General features: G+C 38.0%; 1 protein-coding gene across 1 annotated transcript; it reads right to left on the bottom strand.

Annotated features, from left to right (window-relative positions):
* Window positions 1-4,224: 4,224 nt before the first annotated feature.
* On the bottom strand, window positions 4,225-17,684 carry camk2n1 (calcium/calmodulin dependent protein kinase II inhibitor 1). Its single transcript, XM_020930922.2, has 2 exons — window positions 17,309-17,684; window positions 4,225-9,072 (listed from the first exon to the last, which is right to left on the bottom strand). Exons 1-2 carry the CDS (start codon window positions 17,469-17,471, stop codon window positions 9,002-9,004), a joined length of 234 nt encoding a protein of 77 aa, XP_020786581.1. The 5' UTR covers window positions 17,472-17,684; the 3' UTR covers window positions 4,225-9,001.
* Window positions 17,685-20,935: the final 3,251 nt, after the last annotated feature.

The following is a 20,935-nucleotide window of genomic DNA, read 5'->3' as shown; positions in this document are numbered from 1 at the left end:
ATAATCTTGACGCCTATTCCACAGTATGGCATTAAATGTATCTATCTCCATGGAGACAAGTAGGTTGAGTTGCCAGGCCAAGTTACAGGTTAGATTTTTGGAGAGGTGAGCCAGCTCACGGTGAGAATGCATGTGTTTCAGGGTCATTTCAGCAGAAAAAATACAACTCTAGGTACTTTTAATTTGATATTGCGGAACTCAGGCAAAACAAAAATGTCTCCTTGGTTACAAACTAGAAAAGTGACTGTTCCTTTAAATGATTTGAACACTTGCAGTTGTCCTTCAGATTTTTCTCATTTTTGTGGAAACATTATTCCTGTATTATTCAATATGTATCCTTCAGATTAGATTAACTTCAAATTATAAATCAGGAGTTACATCCAGACAGTTCCTTTTTAAGTTCCTCTTACTTGAGTAGCAATTTCCCCAAAAACGTTCTTACTCTTACTTGAAGAATTCCTTGAACCATTACTTTCTACTTGAGTAACTTTATTTTGAAGACAGTTTGAAGTGTAACTGTGAATGCTCTCCCCACCAGACTCGTACATGATACATACACATCTGTAGATCTCCTGTTCTAGTGCACAGAGCTGCTCAGAGCCTGGGAGACTATACAAACTTGTATGTGTTATATAAGTGATGAAGGCCTAACGCTGCCTCACAGACTTTGTAATGCCTCAGTTCCTCCGTATAATTGATGTTTGAATGGTGGTGTGCACAGTAGAAGTCTAAGCACTAGTTATATGAATATATTGGAAACAACAAAGTAATACCAAGTCAAAGGTCCTATATTACACAAACCGACTGTTGTGAGCATCAAGCCATGTTCTAATGTTGCTCACTCCTCAAAAACACCTGGAGATGTGTTTAGTTTCATTCACACATTTGAGTAATCCTTTATTATTAGTCTGTTTAATTCTCCAAAGCTCAAAACACTCTGTTCCACCTTGTGATGTCATGAAGTGGTAGTTACCTTTTACCTTTAGTTCAGTAACACTTCCTGTATTACTGCATGACATCACAAGAAGAACAGTGTTTTCTGTTTGAGAGAACTCAGCCTAAATATGTTTAGTGTGTTAAATGTGTGAATGAAACAAAACACAACTCCAGGTCTGTGTGTGATGAGGAAACTACATTAGAACACAGAGCACAGAACATAGCATAAAAGGTCAGATTAGTTAATTCAGCAGCAGCAGCAGCAGTACAGTAGTACAGTAGTAGTATCAAAAACACCTGGTGTCGTGTATCAGTCATGGAGTAACTTCATGTTATCTTGTGTTCTCGTGTATTTGTGTTTTATGTCCTCATGTTCTTGTGTATTTGTTTTTATGTCCTCATGTTCTTGTGTATTTGTGTTTTATGTCCTCACGTTCTTGTGTTCTTGTGTATTTGTGTTTTTATGTCCTCATGTTCTTGTGTATTTGTGTTTTATGTCCTCATGTTCTTGTGTTCTTGTGTATTTGTGTTTTTATGTCCTCATGTTCTTGTGTTCTTGTGTATTTGTGTTTTATGTCCTCATGTTCTTGTGTTCTTGTGTATTTGTGTTTTATGTCCTCATTCTTGTGTATTTGTGTTTTATGTCCTCATGTTCTTGTGTATTTGTGTTTTATGTCCTCATGTTCTTGTGTTCTTGTGTATTTGTGTTTTATGTCCTCATGTTCTTATGTTCTTGTGTATTTGTGTTTTTATGTCCTCATGTTCTTATGTTCTTGTGTATTTGTGTTTTTATGTCCTCATGTTCTTTTGTTTGTCTGTGTTTATGTTCTTCTTGTGTTCTTGTGTATTTGTTTTTATGTTCATGTTTGTGTTCTTGTGTTATTTGTGTTTTATGTCCTCACATTCTTGTGTTCTTGTGTATTTGTGTTTTATGTCCTCATGTTCTTGTGTATTTGTGTTTTGTCTGTTTCTTTTGTCTTATTTTATTTGTGTATGTCTTGTTATTTGTTTTTATGTCCTCATGTTCTTATGTTCTTGTGTATTTGTGTTTTTATGTCCTCATGTTCTTATGTTCTTGTGTATTTGTTTTTATGTCCTCGCTTTCTTGTGTTCTAGTGTACTTGTTTTCTTATGTCTTCATGCTCTTGTGTATTTGTGTTCTTATGCTCTTGTGCACTTGAGTTCTCATTTTCTTGTATACTTATGTTCTTGTTCTCTTGTTGTACTTGTGTTTTCGTGTACTTGTGTTCTTGAGGTCTCATGTTCTTGTGCTCTCATATATTTGTGTTCTCTTGTACTTCTGTTCTCATGTTTTTTGTACTTGTGTTCTCAAGTTCTTGTGTACTTTGTTCTTATGTTCTTGTATACTTATGTTCTTGTGTTCTCGTGTACTTGGGTACTTGTGTACTCGTGTTCTTGTGTTCTCTCAGCTTGAATAAAGGGACAGTGGAGTAGATGCAAACAGACATTTATTGCATTGGGAAGCAGTGATGTACATTTCCCCAGGTTCATTTTAAAAATACTGACAACAGCTGCGTTTAAACATTCTGGGTTCTCAACTGGTCCAATACAATAAAAGTATTTGAAGTAGTAACAGAAGTAGTAGTAGTAACAGCAATAGTAGTAATAGTAGTAGTAGTGATCACAGTATTCAAAACAATAGTTGCATGTCTGTTGTAAAAGCTACTGAAATGTAAACATTGAACAGTATAACGTTGCTACTCGAGTACTATTTGAGTACTTTTTGCTAACATTATTTTAAAGTAACAGTGCTTTTTCTTCATGAGGCTACTTCAGAAGAATAACAAATGCATTCCTCTTGAATAGAAGTTTTTCAGATACTCCAAATGGCAATTTGGTACAAACTCATTCACTCTGCAGCCACACTTGCCCTGGGGCGGACCAGGCGAGGGGCGAGGCAAGGTTACTGTTCCGTGCCTTAACTCATACATGCACACGCTCACACTTAAGCAAGTTAGTGAAGTGTCTTGCCCAAGGACACAACAACCGTAAGGATTGAACGGTCGACATTTCAGTCAGTGGGCAAACGTGGGTCTTTGAGCTCAAGTACTTTCACCCGGCTACTTATGAAATCATTACACAATTTAAAGGGCCTGTACCTGATTTTTCCCAAAATATGTCCACTGTGGACTGTCTGCATCTAATTACAAAACATTTTCAGGTAGTGCACAGTTAGCATGCTCCACTCTGGTCTCTGAAAGTTGTGAAAAGCACTTATAAATTCAACGTGGTGAATAATGAAGATGCTCTTAATGCATAACGTAAATGAGGAATAACTTTGGACCACTGCAAACTGTTTAAAATGAAAGTAGTTATTCACATTTTTAAGACAGTAAAAATCAGGTACAGGGTGTTTAAATTGCCAAAACAACAAAAATATATTCAGAAATGTTCACTTTTGGGAATAGAACCACCAGTTGAGAACCCAAATTTCGACAACAGTGAAGATTGAACTCATGCTGTTATTATGTTGCTTATCTATTTTTCAATTAAACAAAATAGACACAATTTAATAACAACCGGGGAATCTTTGTACAAGAAACTCAAAAAATTTCAGCCATCATTTTTGCTATTTGCGATCATTTTTTGTCTTGATACAAAACTATATTTTTGTGTTTTTTGCTACACTTTTAAAAATCAAAATACAACATCAAATATGAGATTTTTCCATATTGTAAACCACAAGCACTAAACGAATAAATATTTGTCATAGTTATTACAAGGTCGAGGCTAATTTGTACAGTGTATTTGAGAATAACGTGTTTGGAGGTCATTCGAAGCGTTACGAGGTGTTACACTGGTACATGCATGAATCTGTACTCTGCATGCACGCTGGAGAAAGAGCCCTACAAAATGGCAACCCAAGAAAGAAATACAAAATAAATCCAAAAAAATCTATAAAATGGTAGGTTGTTTTGCATCCTTATTTTACAGAAGATGGCTACATTTGATAAACCTTTTTTTTTTTTTTTAAGGGCAAGGTTAGGGTTTTTTAACATGTTATATTTTTAATACTTAGATCCAATAAATGAATGTGTTTATTTTGTTAACAATTGTTTTTTAATTACAAATTTTGTTCATATCATATAACTTTTCAAAATTTAATGAGTAAATTTCTTCACATTCAAATGCAAATTTAAATCATCTAACATTTTTATAAAAAAAAAAAAAAAAAAAAAAAACGCTAATATACCTTATTTACCTTACCACTCTGTTTGTGGCAGGAATCCATTGATTTCAATGCAGAATTTGATAAAAGTTTTGCAGCGAAAATCTGATAAAGTCAGTGTGTTTGTGTAATATTTCCAGTGTCCATGTGATCACATGTCAGTGCACTGACACTCAGGGAGCTTTAAAACAGCTTTGGAGTCTGTATAGAACACATCAACATCAGCAGCTCCATGTAAAATAATACAAGGCTCATGGTAGAGGGTCGGGTCTGGACTCTGGAGGGATGCTCGGCTCTGATGCTCATTAGAAAAGATTAGAAGTGATGAAGCAGGTTCTGGTTAAGGTCTGGGTGAAAGGAATGGTTATGATCAAGGTTTAGTTAAGTTTAGAAGCAGGATTAAACTGTGTGATGTTAAAGTAAGGGTAAGGTTAGGGTTTGTCAAATGCTTTCGTAGTTAACGTGTAACAGAAGTAACTTTAAAAAAGAAACAAACATAAGACTGTCAAAACATTTTAGACATTATAGCAACAGATATGTTACTGTGATAACCAGAGCTACATGTCCATATATACAGAGTAGGGTCCAGAGCCGAGTGTCTAACACAAACCATAATACAAGTGTAATAATCAGGCAGAAGGTGCATAAAGACACAAAACAACCCCCCATAAACAGCACAATAAATCAACACAGTGAAATGAAAGAGCTTGATCGTAGTAGTTCCTGCGTGAGGTTTTGGCACACACACAATAGTAATCATATGCACACATATAAATATTCTGTGTACAAGTATCAGTGTTACAGTATCAAGGGCCCTCAGTCCTGGGCTTTACAAACTGCACGAGGTACATCGTAGAAATGAGCTCGGCCGCAAATGTAACAAAAGCACTCAGACCGCAGCATCGCACACCACCACCAGGGGCATCCCATGAAGCAGGAGGAGGAAGGGGGTGGAGGGGTCTGGGGGTTCAAGGACTGTACCTGTTTTTTGTTGTTGTTGTTGTTGTTGTTTTTTTGGTTTTTTTGGTTTTTTTTTAGCAAAATGTGTCTTGCCCCAGTTCAGATATAGATCTATTGTATAAGCACCTCTTAAGGTCAAAAGAAGTCACCTGTCTACTGTTATATTGTTATGTTATATTGTGCAAGAATCAGAAAGTACGCTGTTGGCATGCTAGTTGTAGTTAGTTTTACAGTGATGGCAAAACTCTGCTCTGATCTAGTCTAAAGCTGTGAAAACCTTGTCGTGGTGAATAATGAGGACGCTCAGAACGCATAATGTAAGTGAGGAAGAACTCTAGACCACAGCAAACTGAAGACAAAATCAGGTACAGTGCCTTTAAATGGCTACAGGAAGCTACTGCAATTGGTGAAGGGGTAGAAAAGTTTAAAATCTGAAATATTTGTTTGGGGACAGAGAGAGGAACTGTAATGTTATTTGAGTACTTTAAATAGTACAGTGTAACAGTACTCTTACTTGAGAAAAATGTGTGGTTCCTCTTCCCACTGTGAGTGTCAAAAGTTTTATATGGACAATCTGAAATAATTTCAGCATTTGTGTTTCAAGGACCACTACTTTGTACTTCTTCTTGAGTATTTTGAAGTAACTGCACTCTGACTTACTCTCCATCTCCTCTGCTTTAAATACAAATCTATCCCCAAACAATATGGAGAACCAGTAGAAGTCAGCTCATGTTTTGCTTCAATTCAGGAACTAAGAACTGCAAAGAAATGTTAGTCTGACTGACTGAATTTGATCCAGACTTGGTTAAACCTACAGTACAAGTGCTTATACTTTGCAGTAGTGTTGTAGTCAAGATCTCACCAATCGAGCTCAAGACCTGTCCGAGACCACAGGGTCCCAAGACCGAGACAAGACCAAGACTTTTAAAGGCCGAGGCCAAGATGAAATGAGATGAGAGAGATCAAAATGAGACCATCTTTGTCGTTTTCTACATTTGTTTGTATTTTACAGTTATTTTGGAACAAATATATTAACGTTTTTATAAATCTGTCTCTATTTTATCACTCGTAGAGTATCAGATCTCGAGACCGAGACAAGACTGAGCCCAAGCACCTTCAAGACCGAGACAGGACCGAGTCCAAACATGGTTGAGTCAGAAACGTCATCAAGAGGCCAGTCTCGAGATCAAGACCGGTCTCAAGTACTACAACACTACTTTGCAGTGACTGGGGGAGTTCTATGTATGTCTATGGGGGAATGTTAAGCTGTTTCCATGGTGATACAATGCACAATTGAGCAAACACTGCTTGAGAAGTTTTTAGATTGTCTAAAAACTCAAGAAAACTACAAAATGGACAAGAGCACATTTTCAGGAGCTTGTGGTCAATACAAGTGTTCCAGTGTGATAGTTCCCGCTAAGGTCCTTCTTTATGGTCAGATTGTGTCAAAAAAAAGATCAGATTAAAGTCTAACTTGAGTAACACACCTTCAGACAGAGCAGAGCTTCCAGTGAGCCTCATTCCCAGGGAATGTTGATGACATCTGCTGTGAAGTATCAACGGGACAAACATAAGAACAACTTAAGCTCGACGTGTTCAAATAAGTCAGGCTTTCTTCATGGGACACCCCCAGAACATGGAAAATCACATTCACTCACTCAGACGCTCCTCTAGCCTCATTTACTTCAATAAATAATCAGTATTTTCACAAAACATCGGTCCAACTTCTGTGCAATAAAATATCAGCTACCTTTTCCATATATTTACACACCGTTCCTTCAAAATGACCAGTATAGGAACTTCTGATTAATACATTTGTGTGCTTTAAAGTTAGTTAGTCTTTCCTGTCCCTGATTTCTGCATTTTCAACAGCGCTGTTCCTGTTTTCTCCTCTTCTTCCTCCTCGTTCTCCATATTGGATCTTTGAAAAATGCACGTCTCTATGGCCAAAAACCTGGGTTCAAGATTGTTTAAAGGAGACATATTATGCAAAAAAAAGAAAATGAACCGTTCCACCATGTCGGTTCTTTGTCAAAAACACCTCTGGAGTTTTGGTTTGTTCTTGCTTGCTTGAGTAATCCCATTTCTGAGAAGTGCTGTCTCCTCAAAATTAATCGTTGAAATTAAAAGGTGAATTGCTCGTCTTTCTTTTAAAAATCCATACATCATCGCTGGACTCATTCCGGCCACTTCAAAGCATCGATCTGTTGCCTTTTTGTCCCCATTGTTCACCTAATCCGTGAAATATGCATTCACTACGTTTACCTTACGCAGAGTAATCCGGCTACTCTTGTTCTCCGATTATAGTCTGATTTCTCCATAGTTAGATCACTGTTTTGAAATTTGCATGCAGCCCCGAAAGGAAACAACTACAACCAGGGAACTGAGAGACGTTCAGGGGCGTCTAGTAATGTAGCATTATAACTTTAGAAGCTATAACTGCTATATTCAAAACACATCTGATATTTTCCTGGCTGTTTCTTGCCCTGTGCAGTTGAATGCCTCTTCTAACCAGTGTTGGGAAGAATACTTTGAAAATGTAACTCTGATGTATTTCAATATTGTATAAGCAAGTTTTTAGGTCAAAATAAGTCTGCTGTGTACTGGCTGCTTCTAATTATAAATCATTTTATTGTCCGAGAATCAGAAAGTGTGCTGTGATGCTAGTTGTTGTTAGCATTAACATGGCAGCAAAAGTTGTGAAAAGTGCTTATTAGGGATGTAACAATATCCAAATTTCTCAGTTCGATACTTTGTCGATATGGATGTCACGGTACAATATTTATTGTGATATTTTGTGAAGGCTAACAACATTGTGAATATACTACCATTTCCTTTAAAATGCCTTGATAAGCCTTTGGTTCTGTCGTAAATCAAAGACTTAAGCTTTAAAAGTGCTTCATAAGTTATTTCATTATGTAAATTGGACTGAAACACAGCAAAGAATTGTGGTCTATGTAGTTCCTTTTGTTTCTTTTAGCTGTTGCTGCACCATAACAATGAATTTAAGCACAGACACTTGTGATTCAATATATTGTGATGATCCACGATATTACTGAGAGACTTTTGACAATACAATATCACGATAATTTGGCTGTTGTTACATCCCTAGTGCTTATACTGTAAACTCATCACGGTGAATAATTAGGATGCCCTGAATGCATAAGGTAAGTGAGAGATCAATTTGGACCACTGCAAACTGTCTCAAATCAACTAGTTCTGTTGTTCACATGGTTTTTATGAGAGTAAAAATCAGGTACAGTGCCTTTAAGGATGAAAAAATTGCACATTCACTCACCACAAGAGCAGATTTTCATTGTTTTTCACTTCCACGCAGTTTACAGCAGGAATTTCATTTCAAGTACTGCAATGTATCCCTTTAATTGTGTGTAATTGCACTCTGAATGCCACCACATTGAAGTGTAATTGTACTGAGACGTTTTCTTGTCCATATTTAGTTACTTCCCAACACTGCTTGTGGCTTAATCAGATAACACTGGCAAATCTGAATAGCAGCTCCTCCAAATCAGATTAGAGCTGAGATGTGGTTTTCTCTGCATACTTGTAAACGTAGTGAGCGATCCACTAGAATACTTTGTTATATTGAGTTAAAAAATTAAACACCAATGCAAAAACATGAGTCCATAACTGTTTGAAAATGCCACAGAGATGCATAATATGTCTCCTGGAGTAGACTGTCTGTGTGTGGGTGAAGATCTGGAGGAGGGAGGGTCCCGGTGGTCATGGCTGGAAGTGTCGCTTGCTGCCCCATGAAAAAAGTGCTTATGTACAGTGTCTTTGGATTCAAACTGGTAGAAAATGTCTGGAGGAGAGGGAGGGAGGACGGGACAGAGGGAGGGAGAGGGGGATGGGGTCAGAGGGGTAGAAGAAGGGGTAGTTTGAATGGAGCACGGTCTAAGCCTCTGCTGGAGTTTTCTCTGTCCCGTTTTGCTGTGCGTCCTCCTCTGCATTTTCATCTTCAATCACTAAAAAAGACAGAAAACACATTTTAATCATGTTATGTTTTGAGAAGAAACCTCACAGTTTGACAGTTCTGTGTGGTGTCACTTCTACCTCCATCAGCTGGAAACTGAAAACTAGGTTTAAAATGTTCTCTTTTTTACTGATGACACGTCTCACGTTAGTTGAGAGAGACTGCAGAGGTTTAAAGTGAACACGGTCATGAGCACAGATCTATGGTTATAACTGTGACAGAAGTGCACGAGGGAGGATGCTGCAAGAAGCTAGACTAGGCCAAGTTTAAAGTGCACCAGGAGTTAGTGACATGGTAATCCCATGTTATGAAAGATGATTACTACACAATGTATTTTCATATTTGATACAGTTTGTGATTAAACAAACATTTTTGAAAAGGTTGTTTGTATTTGGTGAAAAACAAAGGTAGAAATCAGCCCAAGTTTTCAGTTGGTTTCCAGTCTCAAGGAGCCCAAACCACAGTGAGATCCTTCAGTCTCTCAGTGTCTCACAGATCACACTTGTCTGTGTCTGTGAGCCACTTTATCAAATCACACTTTAGGAATGAGGAAGTCAAGTTAAAGGTGCACTATGAAACTAGTGAGGGAACTGCTACCTGCTCATCACCATGGAGAAGTTATTACTTGTCCTGGAATGTTCCACAGTATGGCACTGGACTTGTGTATTTTGTACTAATAACAGGTGTTTTAATATCTTAAAAAAATATATGTATTCCGTCGCCCCTCCACAGACCTGACCTGTAACTAAGCCTGCTGGCGCTACTTAGGGGCAACGTTTTTTGGTCAAAACAGAGAAGTAAATCAATCACAGAAACATCATGAGACTCTGAGGAAGAGTCTCATGAACAGTCCAAACTGTCACATATGAAAAGAAAAATGTTTCAGAATATATTTGTGATGGCCTGAACTACAAGATGTTTCCATATAAAAATAATAATAATTTTAAAAAATGATATTTTGTTGTTTGCAGAGTACACTGTATTATTGTAATTTGATAAGTGTGCAAACTCAGATTGTGATTTAGAGTAGATTGTGATAAGCTGCCCTCATATAAGGCAGTATATGAGTGAAGTATATGAGTGAAATATGTCATGAATCAGGTCCTTAAAGGACATGAACACAGACAGCGCTCCTTTAAAATGTGTTTGAGTGTAGAGCACCAGCACTGGACCAGGGCCAATCAAACAGGGAATTTTGTCAGACAGATTTAGTCAGTTTAACTAAAATGGGTCTGTCTGAACCAAAGGAAAATAAAACCAGGACTAAAACATGACTAAAACAGGACTAAAACAGGTCTAAAACAGGCTAAACCAGGACTAAAGCAGGAGCAGGCCAACAATTAGAAGAGAGAGTGTGCCAAACATGGATATGGGTGAAAAAAGATGACATCATCTGACAAACAGCCCAAAACAAACAAAAAATGTTGACAACTTTTCAATTTGGACATACATGTGTGGGCTTGCATCTCCACAAACCTGATTCTTATTTGGCCTTGAGGAGGCCATCACCCTGTTTGTTTCCACAGAAATGCTGTATTTCATAGGCAACATATCTATCTTCATTGACAACATTCTGAAATGTGGTTTTAACTTTCTGTTTCTATGGAGGAGACTTCTTAACCTTAACCTTTAAAGTGAGTTATAGAAGCACTATGTCACTTTTCCAGTTGTGTTGGGGTGTGTGATAAGACAAAAAATGAACATCTTTATTTCCTTTGTGAACTCTAAAGCCCCTATGGACAAGAGTTAAAATGAGGACTTGCTGTAAACACAAAAAACAAAACGTCTGCTCTAATGTCCATATTAAAGACACCAATCAAAACAGGCTTCCAGAGCCTAGATTTGGGTATTGTCACGGATACAGCAGATACAGTAGATTCATACTGTACTGAATCTGTAACTATCTCCATCTTGTGAGAGTTCACGCTTCACTGTGACTGGCTGAGTCCACCTGTCACTCACTCAGAGCACAGAGGCTGGCCAATAGGAGGAGAGGAGGAGGAAAGAGCTGCAGCTCTAAGTGAGATCAACATGAAAGCAGCAACAGCATTTTCACTAATGACAATGCTGTTGCTTTACTTAGAATATTCCACAGCAACAAATCAGTTATCTCCTTGGAGACAAGCAGAAGGTTTGTACCATGTTACAGGTCAGATCTGTGGTGAGGCAACCCCAGTCACTGTAAAAATGCATCCAATCTCAATATATTTTTAACAACAAAGTAAATGATAGAGGGGTCATTTTAAAGCAGTGACAGCTCCATGGAGACAAGTAGGTAGTGGACTCCCTCCACCATCCTCCACCATCCTGAAAAGTTCTCGCTCTGGGCTATTGCTTACACTTCACCTCAAAGATTATAGATCAGACTTTTTACACCCAGCACCACCAGATCTAAACCAGGTCTATACCAAGACTATTCCAGGTCTAATCTAGGACTAATCCAGGTCTGAAAGTGGACTACAAGAAATGATCCAAAGAAAAACAGAAGGTGGATCAAATTAGTTTTGTCACAATACTATAATTTCAAACTCAATTTCAATCCTAAGGAATAGACTAAATACGCCAACTCAGTACCGATTCTGATACTAGTCCTTGTGCTCTTCTACTTGTTCTGACACAGCTCAACATCATTCTAAAGACATTCAGGAAAGCTTCATTTCTGTCCTGTCAATGGGACTTTTTAGTTTTTATTCCAATGAGTATCTAGCTTTGATTTAGTATTGATTAGAGTCTGATTTTCAAAGTGCAATGACATCTAAAAGAGGCAAAACCACAAACTGAAGCGCTGCACCACAGTTTGAGATACACTGTTATAGATCAAATGGGATCAAATGGGATGGTTTCATATAACAAGGCTAGAGTTAATATAGAGATAATCTACTACAGACCTGTGCTTTATAAACATTTAGTCTTTGGGCAAGACACTTGGCTCTGGATATTGATGGTGTAGAGAGAGGGTCAGAGAAACATGACCAGTGTGTATATTCCTGTTTTGTGTGTGGCCAAAGCGCAGCCTGTGGTTCTCACTCTGTGGTGTGGGTGTTTCTCTCTGGAGGTATGTAACACATGCATTTTATAACTTGACTGAAACACTGGTGTAGTCTGGCCTATAGGAATACTTTACCATTTGGGAAAATATCAAATTGTATCCGACTAACACGAGAATCACACTTCAGAACATGTTCATGCAAGTACTGTCAAAAGTATCAAAACTCAGATATTAACCCATATTAAACTATTGAAACTAAAAGTCCCATTGACAGGACAGAAATGTGTCTTTCCTGAATGTCTTTAGAATGATGTTGAGCTGTGTCAGAACAAGCAGAAGACTAGTACACCCATGGACCACTATGAACCAAAGGACACATGGGAATAGAAAACAAAGTACTACTATTTAATGTGGAAAATCACATGATGTCTAAAGAAAGGGTTTTTAATGTAATTTTGGTCCTGGGATCTGTATTGAGTATTGAGTCTATTCCTTAACATATAAATCCAATTTGAAATGTTTGTATTGTGACTGATTAGTACAGATCTAAAGTACAGGGTTAGAAGTTTTTGCAGAATATTATAAGTAAGTAAGTAAGTAAGTTCCCATTTATATAGCGCTTTTCACAGACATTTTTGTCACAAAGACACTTTACATAGCATTACATTCAGCATATATTATTCATTCACTCTATACCTGGTGATGGTAAGCTACTGTTGTAGCCACAGCTGCCATAGGGCAGACTGAGGCGCAGCTGCCATGCCAATCGGCGCCAACGGTCCCTCCGACCACCACCATCACTCACACACACACCACTTTCATACTAGGCAATGCAGGTGAAGTGTCTAGCCACTAGCACCAGTGCCCTGGGCAGATTCATTGATTGATTGTATTTAACTGACCTCAACTATTAACTGTTCTTGGAGACCTATGTAGCATGTTTTGGGTTGATGGGGGAAACCGGAACACCCGGAGGAAACCCATCCAGACATGGGAGAAACATGCAAACTCCACACGGGGCGACCCGGGGATCGATATATACAATACATATTATATTAAACAGGGTATTTTGGTGTTTGTGGAGAATTCAAAATAGCAATTTCGATTTCATTGAGATTAATCTTGCAGCAGCATTAGTACACTTAAAGAAAAAAATATTATTAACAGCCAAAAACTATTAATAAATAGTCTTATTTCACTGACAGATCATAGTAGGAATACAAGTTGACATGTTCTGACAGTTCAGCCAATACTCATCCTGCAGACTGGCCATTAAAAGTGTTATTTTACACCAAATGGTCTCTTGTGAGCTTTGAGACATGTTCTAATGTTGTTCCCTCCAAAAACAGACCTGGAATTGTGTTTTGTTTCATTCACACATGTTTGAGTAACTTTTTTTAACTAAAGTTCAAAATGCTCTGATCCACCTTGTGATGTCATGAAACAGTTTTCAAGTTGACAGCTCCTTTAGCTTTAGTTTTGTAGAGATGGTCAATGCCAGGTCTGAAATAATCCAAATTCTAGTGAAGGTGCATGGAGTTTAAAAACACAGTGGAGCACTTCTTGTGTTACTACATGACATCACAATTTGGAACAATTTGGAAGTGTTTTCTGTTTGAGAGACAAACTCAGCCTAAATGTGCAGGTTTGTGTGTTAAACATGTGAATGAAACAAAACACAACTCCAGGTGTGTTTGTGATGAGGAAACTACATTATCTCATAGATCAGAAAAAAGCCTGGTATGGTTCCTTTAACCAGTATTTTCCCATGCTGGTTCACATTTGAATATTACAGACTAAAGACATGTCCTGCCAGTCGATTAGTCGACTAAGACTGGAATGTAGCAAAAGCTTGAAAAAACTATTCCATATCCCTGTGTGTCTGACCCAAACGGCACTCACAAGAGTACACCTGCAGGGGGAGGTCATGCAAAAACTATTACTGATGCAGAAAAAAGTAACCGGAAACAATGTATTTATATAAAGACAGATTCAAGTTGTGAATCATGACGTTAATCTGACTTTTTACACAGAGACACCAAAAAATACAAAATCTTTAGCTTCCTCACTAACTAAATTCTCCTGCTTCTGTTGTCTCATATAAATCCCCATCATCTAAATAAAAATGATTCATTGTCTAATGTAAATTTTGGTCGACTAAGACTCCACTGATGGATTAAAGCTTACAGCCATACAGGTCAGATCTGTGGACAGTAAGAATGCATGTTTTTCACTGTGTATGTTTACAAATGAAAAGTAATTGAATGAATGCAGGATATACAGTACTAGTGTATGTCTAGTGTTATTCTGTTGAACATGCAAAGCAAAAAAAAATAAATAAATAAAAAATGCAATAACTTTCTCATGGAGATAAGCAGAAAATGTACACAGTGCACCTTTAAGTTTAGTTCAGGCCTAGTCCACGTTTACCTGACTAAGTCCTGTTTATGATAGTTTTGACTGGTTTATTCTGGTTTAGGCCAAAAATCATTTGAGCTTGTTGCAACATTTTAAATCCTGCAGAAGATTTTTGGCGTAGGTGCTGGGATTTTTCTTAAAACAGCAACATCATAGCCTATTCTATTGTCAAAAGTATCACAAATCAGATACTAATTGATACTAAAACTAATAAACTCATTTGAGAAGGTATCGATACTTAAGACGTCCCATCGACAAGCCTTGAACCTTTCCTTGAACATGGACCACTCTGGAACCTATGGACCACTACAGAGTAGACACATACATATAAGACACATGGAATAGATAGAAATAAAAAAGTACTACCATTTAATGTGGAAAATCACAGTATATTGTCTAAAGAAAGTGTTTTTACTATCATGGTATCAGTATTGAGTAGGGATGTAACAATATCAATATTTTCACAATGTGCACTTCACAGTTTGATATTTATTGCAATATTTTGCAGAGGTTTACAAAAAATTTGATTATGCTACTTTGTCCTTTTAAAAGCCTTGAAAAGTCATTGGTGCTATTATAATATGATGCTTTACAGAATAAGGAAGATGTTAAAATCACAAAGAAAGGCATACAAATCACTATAACTATTCATTTAAGCAAAGAGACTTGCAATTCAATATATTGTGATGTCCCATGATATTATTGTGAGACTTTTGACAATACGATATCACAATATTTCAGTTATTTGATTATTGAATCTATTTCTTAGTACTGAAATTGAGTTAGAAATGTTAGTATCGTAACATATGTATTTGTTTTTCTTTTTCTTTTATTATTTATAGATTGTGCACGACCAGAGATGTGTGGACTGAATTGCTCTTTGGGATTAATAAAGTTGTTGATTGACTGATTGATTGATAATACTGTGGGATGTCACAATATATCAAATCACAAGTTTCTCTGCTGAGTGCCCCGGGACAGTTTTGAGCCTGTGTCCCCAGTCCCAGCAGATTTACACAAAACCACTGATTTGTCCCAATTTTGTTCAAGAAATGTTCCAGGTGTCTCTATTTTGGACCAAATTGACACCTGCCAACAGTAAAGAGAGACATAGACTGTCATTTGTTTCAGTAAAATACAGAAAAGCTGCGTAAAAATGACAAAAACACAAAGAAAATGTGACTATACTGACTCACATTAATGCAGAGTGCAGAACAATGTTCTCGTTTCACAATTGTATTATTTCCAACCAACCCAAATCAGGGATGTGTTTAATTTTGAAAATCTGGTCTCCCTAGTTTAAATGCCTTGTTTTATAGTAGCTCCACCTAATAAACATAAGGAACTGCATATCCCATGATTCATTTCAGTGCAGAAAACATGAAGAAATATGTTTTTTACTTGAATTCTTATTATGACGGTAATAATTCACACCAAAATCTTGTCAAGGTGTTTTAAAAGCAAAAAGTGTGCCATCTATCTGTGATATTTTCGATTAGCCTCTCCAAAATACGTCGTGATAATATCGTATTGTGAGATTTGGATATCGTTACATCCCTACAAATGACCAAATGGAGATGCAGAGGATTAGAATGTGAATGTTTGAAGCAAAAATAACATTTCAATTTAAACTATAGTCGCCATCACCAGGTTCGTTTTGCTCTATGCTGTTGCTTATGGCACTACAATAATGTACACTGTCTTTAATTGTTTTGTTTTTTCTTTTTTTTCTTTCTTTCTTTCTTTCTTTCTTTCCATAAGATAGAAGCGTAATTAGCCACATTGCGTCTTTAAAATTCACCAAAAACCACCTAACCACCAGACCCCTGAGCGGCCAGACCCTATAGAAGCACTGCGCTGCGTCTGAAACGGCTTTACGCGTGTGAAAGAGAGAGAGGAGGGAATGAGAGGAGGAGAGGAGGAGACGTGAAAAAAGACGACATGCGAAACGAGGCATGAAGATCTGAGCATCATCTATGTCCAAACTCCAAACCAAAATGTCTACCCGAGTTTGGACTCCGGTGGCACCGCTGTCTGTAACATGCGATCAACCTGTGCGCGCGGAACAAAGGGAGGAGGGGGGAGGGAGGGGGGTACAACATGCATGGCGTCTGTGGAACATAGATAAGAGACAGACACGGAATTATGGCGAGGGGGAGGAGGAGGAGAGAGGAGGAGGAGGAGGAGGAGGAGAGAAGGAGCGAGGATGGAGATGTCTATCCAAAAGGCATTGCGCACTCAAGTCATGTTGCAATGCGATGGGGGGATTTGAAACGCGTTGGGACCATCAACCACAAGGCACCATACGGGATCTGGTTCTGGTTTAGACCTGGTTCGGTCCTGGTTTAGTCCTGGTTTAGTCTTGGTTTAGACCTGGTGCAATCCTCGCTTAGAAGAAAGCAATTAAGCAGCAAGAAAATGGTTTGGGAATCACCATTTTAAACCATACCATGCATATACGGTCAGATCTTATAGAAAAGTGTATTATACTATAGCTATATACGCTGTTGTAGATGTGAAAGAATTGCAAATGAAGGAACCTGCATCTCAAAATGTCCAAATATAAGGGAACTTTCTAGGTTGGTGTGGATTGTGAACGCAAAATTCACCAAAAAATAAATAAAAATGTATTGTACGCAGTGGATGCAATATTAAGAATTGCAATGAGAGATGTAACGCGTTTTCCCCGTCCTCTGGTTAATTCGCTCCTCCTTTGTGCAGACAGCGGAGCCCCGTCGTGAGCCCCATAATAATACGGTTCATACGGGCTAATTGCGGTGCGCATTCAACATTGTCCAAACACTAGAATGGATGTAATTACCTCGCTTGCTCCTGCCTATCTGGCCCAGCTTCGGCGGGCGCTTGTTCTGGGCTCCGCATAAGAAGTTGTTGGTGTCTTGCAGACGGCAGGTGAACGAAAGGTGTCCCTCGTCGCCTTCGTAGTGACTCATTTTGTCCTCGTTGAAAGGCAATACTTCCGACATATCCAAACGCGTCTTCTGTCACCGCCACCGAAGATCACCGAGTATCAGCGGGCTCGTGCGGCCAGGCGTCTTCCACAGCTCGTCACGACAACACAAGATGCGATAAAAAAGAAAACAATGCAATTTACTGCCGCGATATAGCCTCGTCCGCGTGCGTTTACCGCGAACACACGTGGAGATGCGCAACAAACATGTAAAAAAACAAATTAAAAATGTCCCCCGTGTCCGCGCAGCATCATTTGGTGATAAAACATGAAAGCAGGGTGCGTAAAGGAGCACGTATCTCCGGATTGTTGTTGAATCGCGGAATGTCGCGCACCGTGGTGGGGTTGGAGAGAGGCTGCGTACGGCGCGGAAAACCCGAGGAAGAACAAATGCAAATCGAGGAGCGATGCAAAACACTGACGCGCGCGGCAGGGGAGAGCTGGTGAGGGAGCGGCAGAGGCGGCAGGAGCGGCGCGGAGGTCTCTGCGGCAGGAGCGGTAGAGGCGGCAGAGCGCGCACACACGCGTACAGACGTGTCCTGGGATCTTCCGCGTCGCGCGCTGCTCTCGCCAAACGATTGCCTAAATTTATATTCCAAAAGAGGCACGTAAACGGGAAATACGCAGAGGGACGTGCGCGGGTGCAGTGCCGCGGTTTGGGGACAGTAGGGCTGTTTTCCTTCTGAGATGAGGCTCGTCTGATTATGGTTAATTAAAGCGTAACGAGTATTGGAGAATATACTGGATAACCGCGTGAGATGCACCGCGTGTGACCAGAAGGGGGCAGCGTTTTCAGTGCAAGTGGAGAGGACTTGAATTCAGAGTCCTACTGATTTGAGCAGTAGAGTTTACATGAATTGTGCTCAAATGATTTCATTTTCGAAACAGACAAGCATTGATCACTTCATCTCAGTCTCGCAGTTGTGCTAAAACAAGGTGAACTTGATCTTGAATCTTGTCCACGCCGATGAAAGATGAAATCCTTATTCCTGATGACAGTATTCAAACAGCAGACCAGTGAAAACATGAGTGTACGTAAAGAGTGTCGTGTATGAAAGAGTGTATGAAAGAGTGTATGTAAAGAGTGCATGTAAAGAGTGTATGAAAGAGTGTATGTAAAGAGTGTATGAAAGAGTGTATGTAAAAGTGTATGAAAGAGTGTATGAAAGAGTGTATGTAAAGAGTGTATGAAAGAGTGTATGTAAAGAGTGTATGTAAAGAGTGTATGAAAGAGTGTATGTAAAGAGTGTATGAAAGAGTGTATGAAAGAGTGTATGTAAAGAGTGTATGAAAGAGTGTAAAGAGTGTGAAAGAGTGTATGAAAGAGTGTAGTGTAAAGAGTGTATGAAAGAGTGTATGTAAAGAGTGTATGAAGTGTATGAAAGAGTGTATGAAAGAGTGTATGTAAAAGAGTGTATGAAAGAGTGTATGAAAGAGTGTATGTAAAGAGTGTGTATGTAAAGAGTGTATGAAAGAGTGTATGTAAAGAGTGTACGAAAGAGTGTATGTAAAGAAAGTGTATGAAAGAGTGTATGCAAAAGTGTATGAAAGAGTGTATGAAAGATGTATGTAAAGAGTGTATGAAAGAGTGTATGCAAAGAGTGTATGAAATGAAAGAGTGTATGTAAAGAGTATGTAAAGAGTGTATGAAAGAGTGTATGCGAGTGTAAAAGAGTGTATGAAAGAGTGTATGTGAAAGAGTGTATGAAAGAGTATGTAAAGAGTGTATAAAGAGTGTATGAAAGAGTGTATGTAAAGAGTGTGTGTAAAGAGTGTAAAAGAGTGTATGTAAAGAGTGTATGAAAGAGTGTAATGTAAAGAGTGTATGAAAGAGTGTATGCAAAAGTGTATGAAAGAGTGTATGAAAGATGTAAAGAGTGTATAAAGAGTGTATGAAAGAGTGTATGTAAAGAGTGTATGAAAGAGTGTATGAAAGAGTGTATGTAAAGAGTGTATGAAAGAGTGTATGTAAAGAGTGTAAAGAGTGTATGAAAGAGTGTATGTAAAGAGTGTATGAAAGAGTGTAAAGAGTGTATGAAAGAGTGTATGAAAGAGTGTATGTAAAGAGTGTATTGAAAGAGTGTATGAAAGAGTGTATGTAAAAGAGTGTATGAAAGAGTGTATGTAAAGAGTGTATGTAAAGAGTGTGTGTAAAGAGTGTATGAAACAGTGTATGTAAAGAGTGTATGTAAAGAGTGTATGAAAGAGTGCGTGAAAGAGTGTATGACAGAGTGTATGTAAAGAGTTTATGAAAGAGTGTATGTAAAGAGAGCATGAAAGAGTGTATGAAAGAGTGTATGAAAGAGTGTATGTAAAGAGTGTATGAAAGAGTGCGTGAAAGAGTGTATGACAGAGTGTATGTAAAGAGTTTATGAAAGAGTGTATGTAAAGAGAAAGAGTGTATGAAAGAGTGTATGAAAGAGTGTATGTAAAGAGTGTAAAGAGTGTATGAAAGAGTGTATGTAAAGAGTGTATGAAAAGAGTGTAGTGTAAAGAGTAAAGAGTGTATGAAAGAGTGTATGCAAAAGTGTATGAAAGAGTGTATGTAAAGAGTGTATCTAAAGAGTGTATGTAAAGAGTGTATGTAAAGAGTGTATGTAAAGAGTGTATGTAAAGAGTGTATGTAAAGAGTGTATGTAAAGAGTGTATGTAAAGAGTGTATGTAAAGAGTGTATGTAAAGAGTGTATGTAAAGAGTGTATGTAAAGAGTGTATCTAAAGAGTGTATGTAAAGAGTGTATGTAAAGAGTGTATCTAAAGAGTGTATGAAAGAGTGTATGTAAAGAGTGTATGTGAAGAGTGTATGTAAAGAGTGTGTGTAAAGAGAGCATGAAAGAGTGTATGAAAGTGTATGAAAGAGTGTATGTAAAGAGTGTATGTGAAGAGTGTATGTAAAGAGTGTGTGTAAAGAGTGTATGAAAGAGTGTATGTAAAGAGTGTATGAAAGAGTGTATGTAAAGAGTGTACGAAAGAGTGTATGTAAAGAGTGTATGAAAGAGTGTATGCAAAAGTGTATGAAAGAGTGTATGAAAGAGTATGTAAAGAGTGTATGAAAGAGTGTATGCAAAAGTGTATGAAAGAGTGTATGTAAAGAGTGTATGAAAGAGTGTATGTAAAAGAGTGTATGAAAGAGTGTATGAAAGAGTGTATGTAAAGAGTGTAAAGATGTAAAGAGTGTGTGTAAAGAGTGTATGAAACAGTGTATGTAAAGAGTGTATGTAAAGAGTGTATGAAAGAGTGCGTGAAAGAGTGTATGACAGAGTGTATGTAAAGAGTGTATGAAAGAGTGTATGTAGAATGAAAGAGTGTATGAAAGAGTGTATGAAAGAGTGTATGAAAGAGTGTAAAGATGTAAAGAGTGCGTGAAAAAGTGTATGAAAGAGTGTATGTAAAGAGTGTATGAAAGAGTGTATGTAAAGAGAGCATGAAAGAGTGTATGAAAGAGTGTATGAAAGAGTGTATGTATGAAAGAGTGTATGAA

The sequence above is a fragment of the Boleophthalmus pectinirostris genome, unplaced genomic scaffold (assembly GCF_026225935.1).
Source record: "Boleophthalmus pectinirostris isolate CB_2022bp ecotype Guang Dong unplaced genomic scaffold, ASM2622593v1 HiC_scaffold_3, whole genome shotgun sequence".
NCBI lineage: Eukaryota > Metazoa > Chordata > Actinopteri > Gobiiformes > Gobiidae > Boleophthalmus > Boleophthalmus pectinirostris.
Note: the sequence above shows the minus strand (reverse complement) of the source record. Positions and strands in the feature narration are given on the sequence as shown.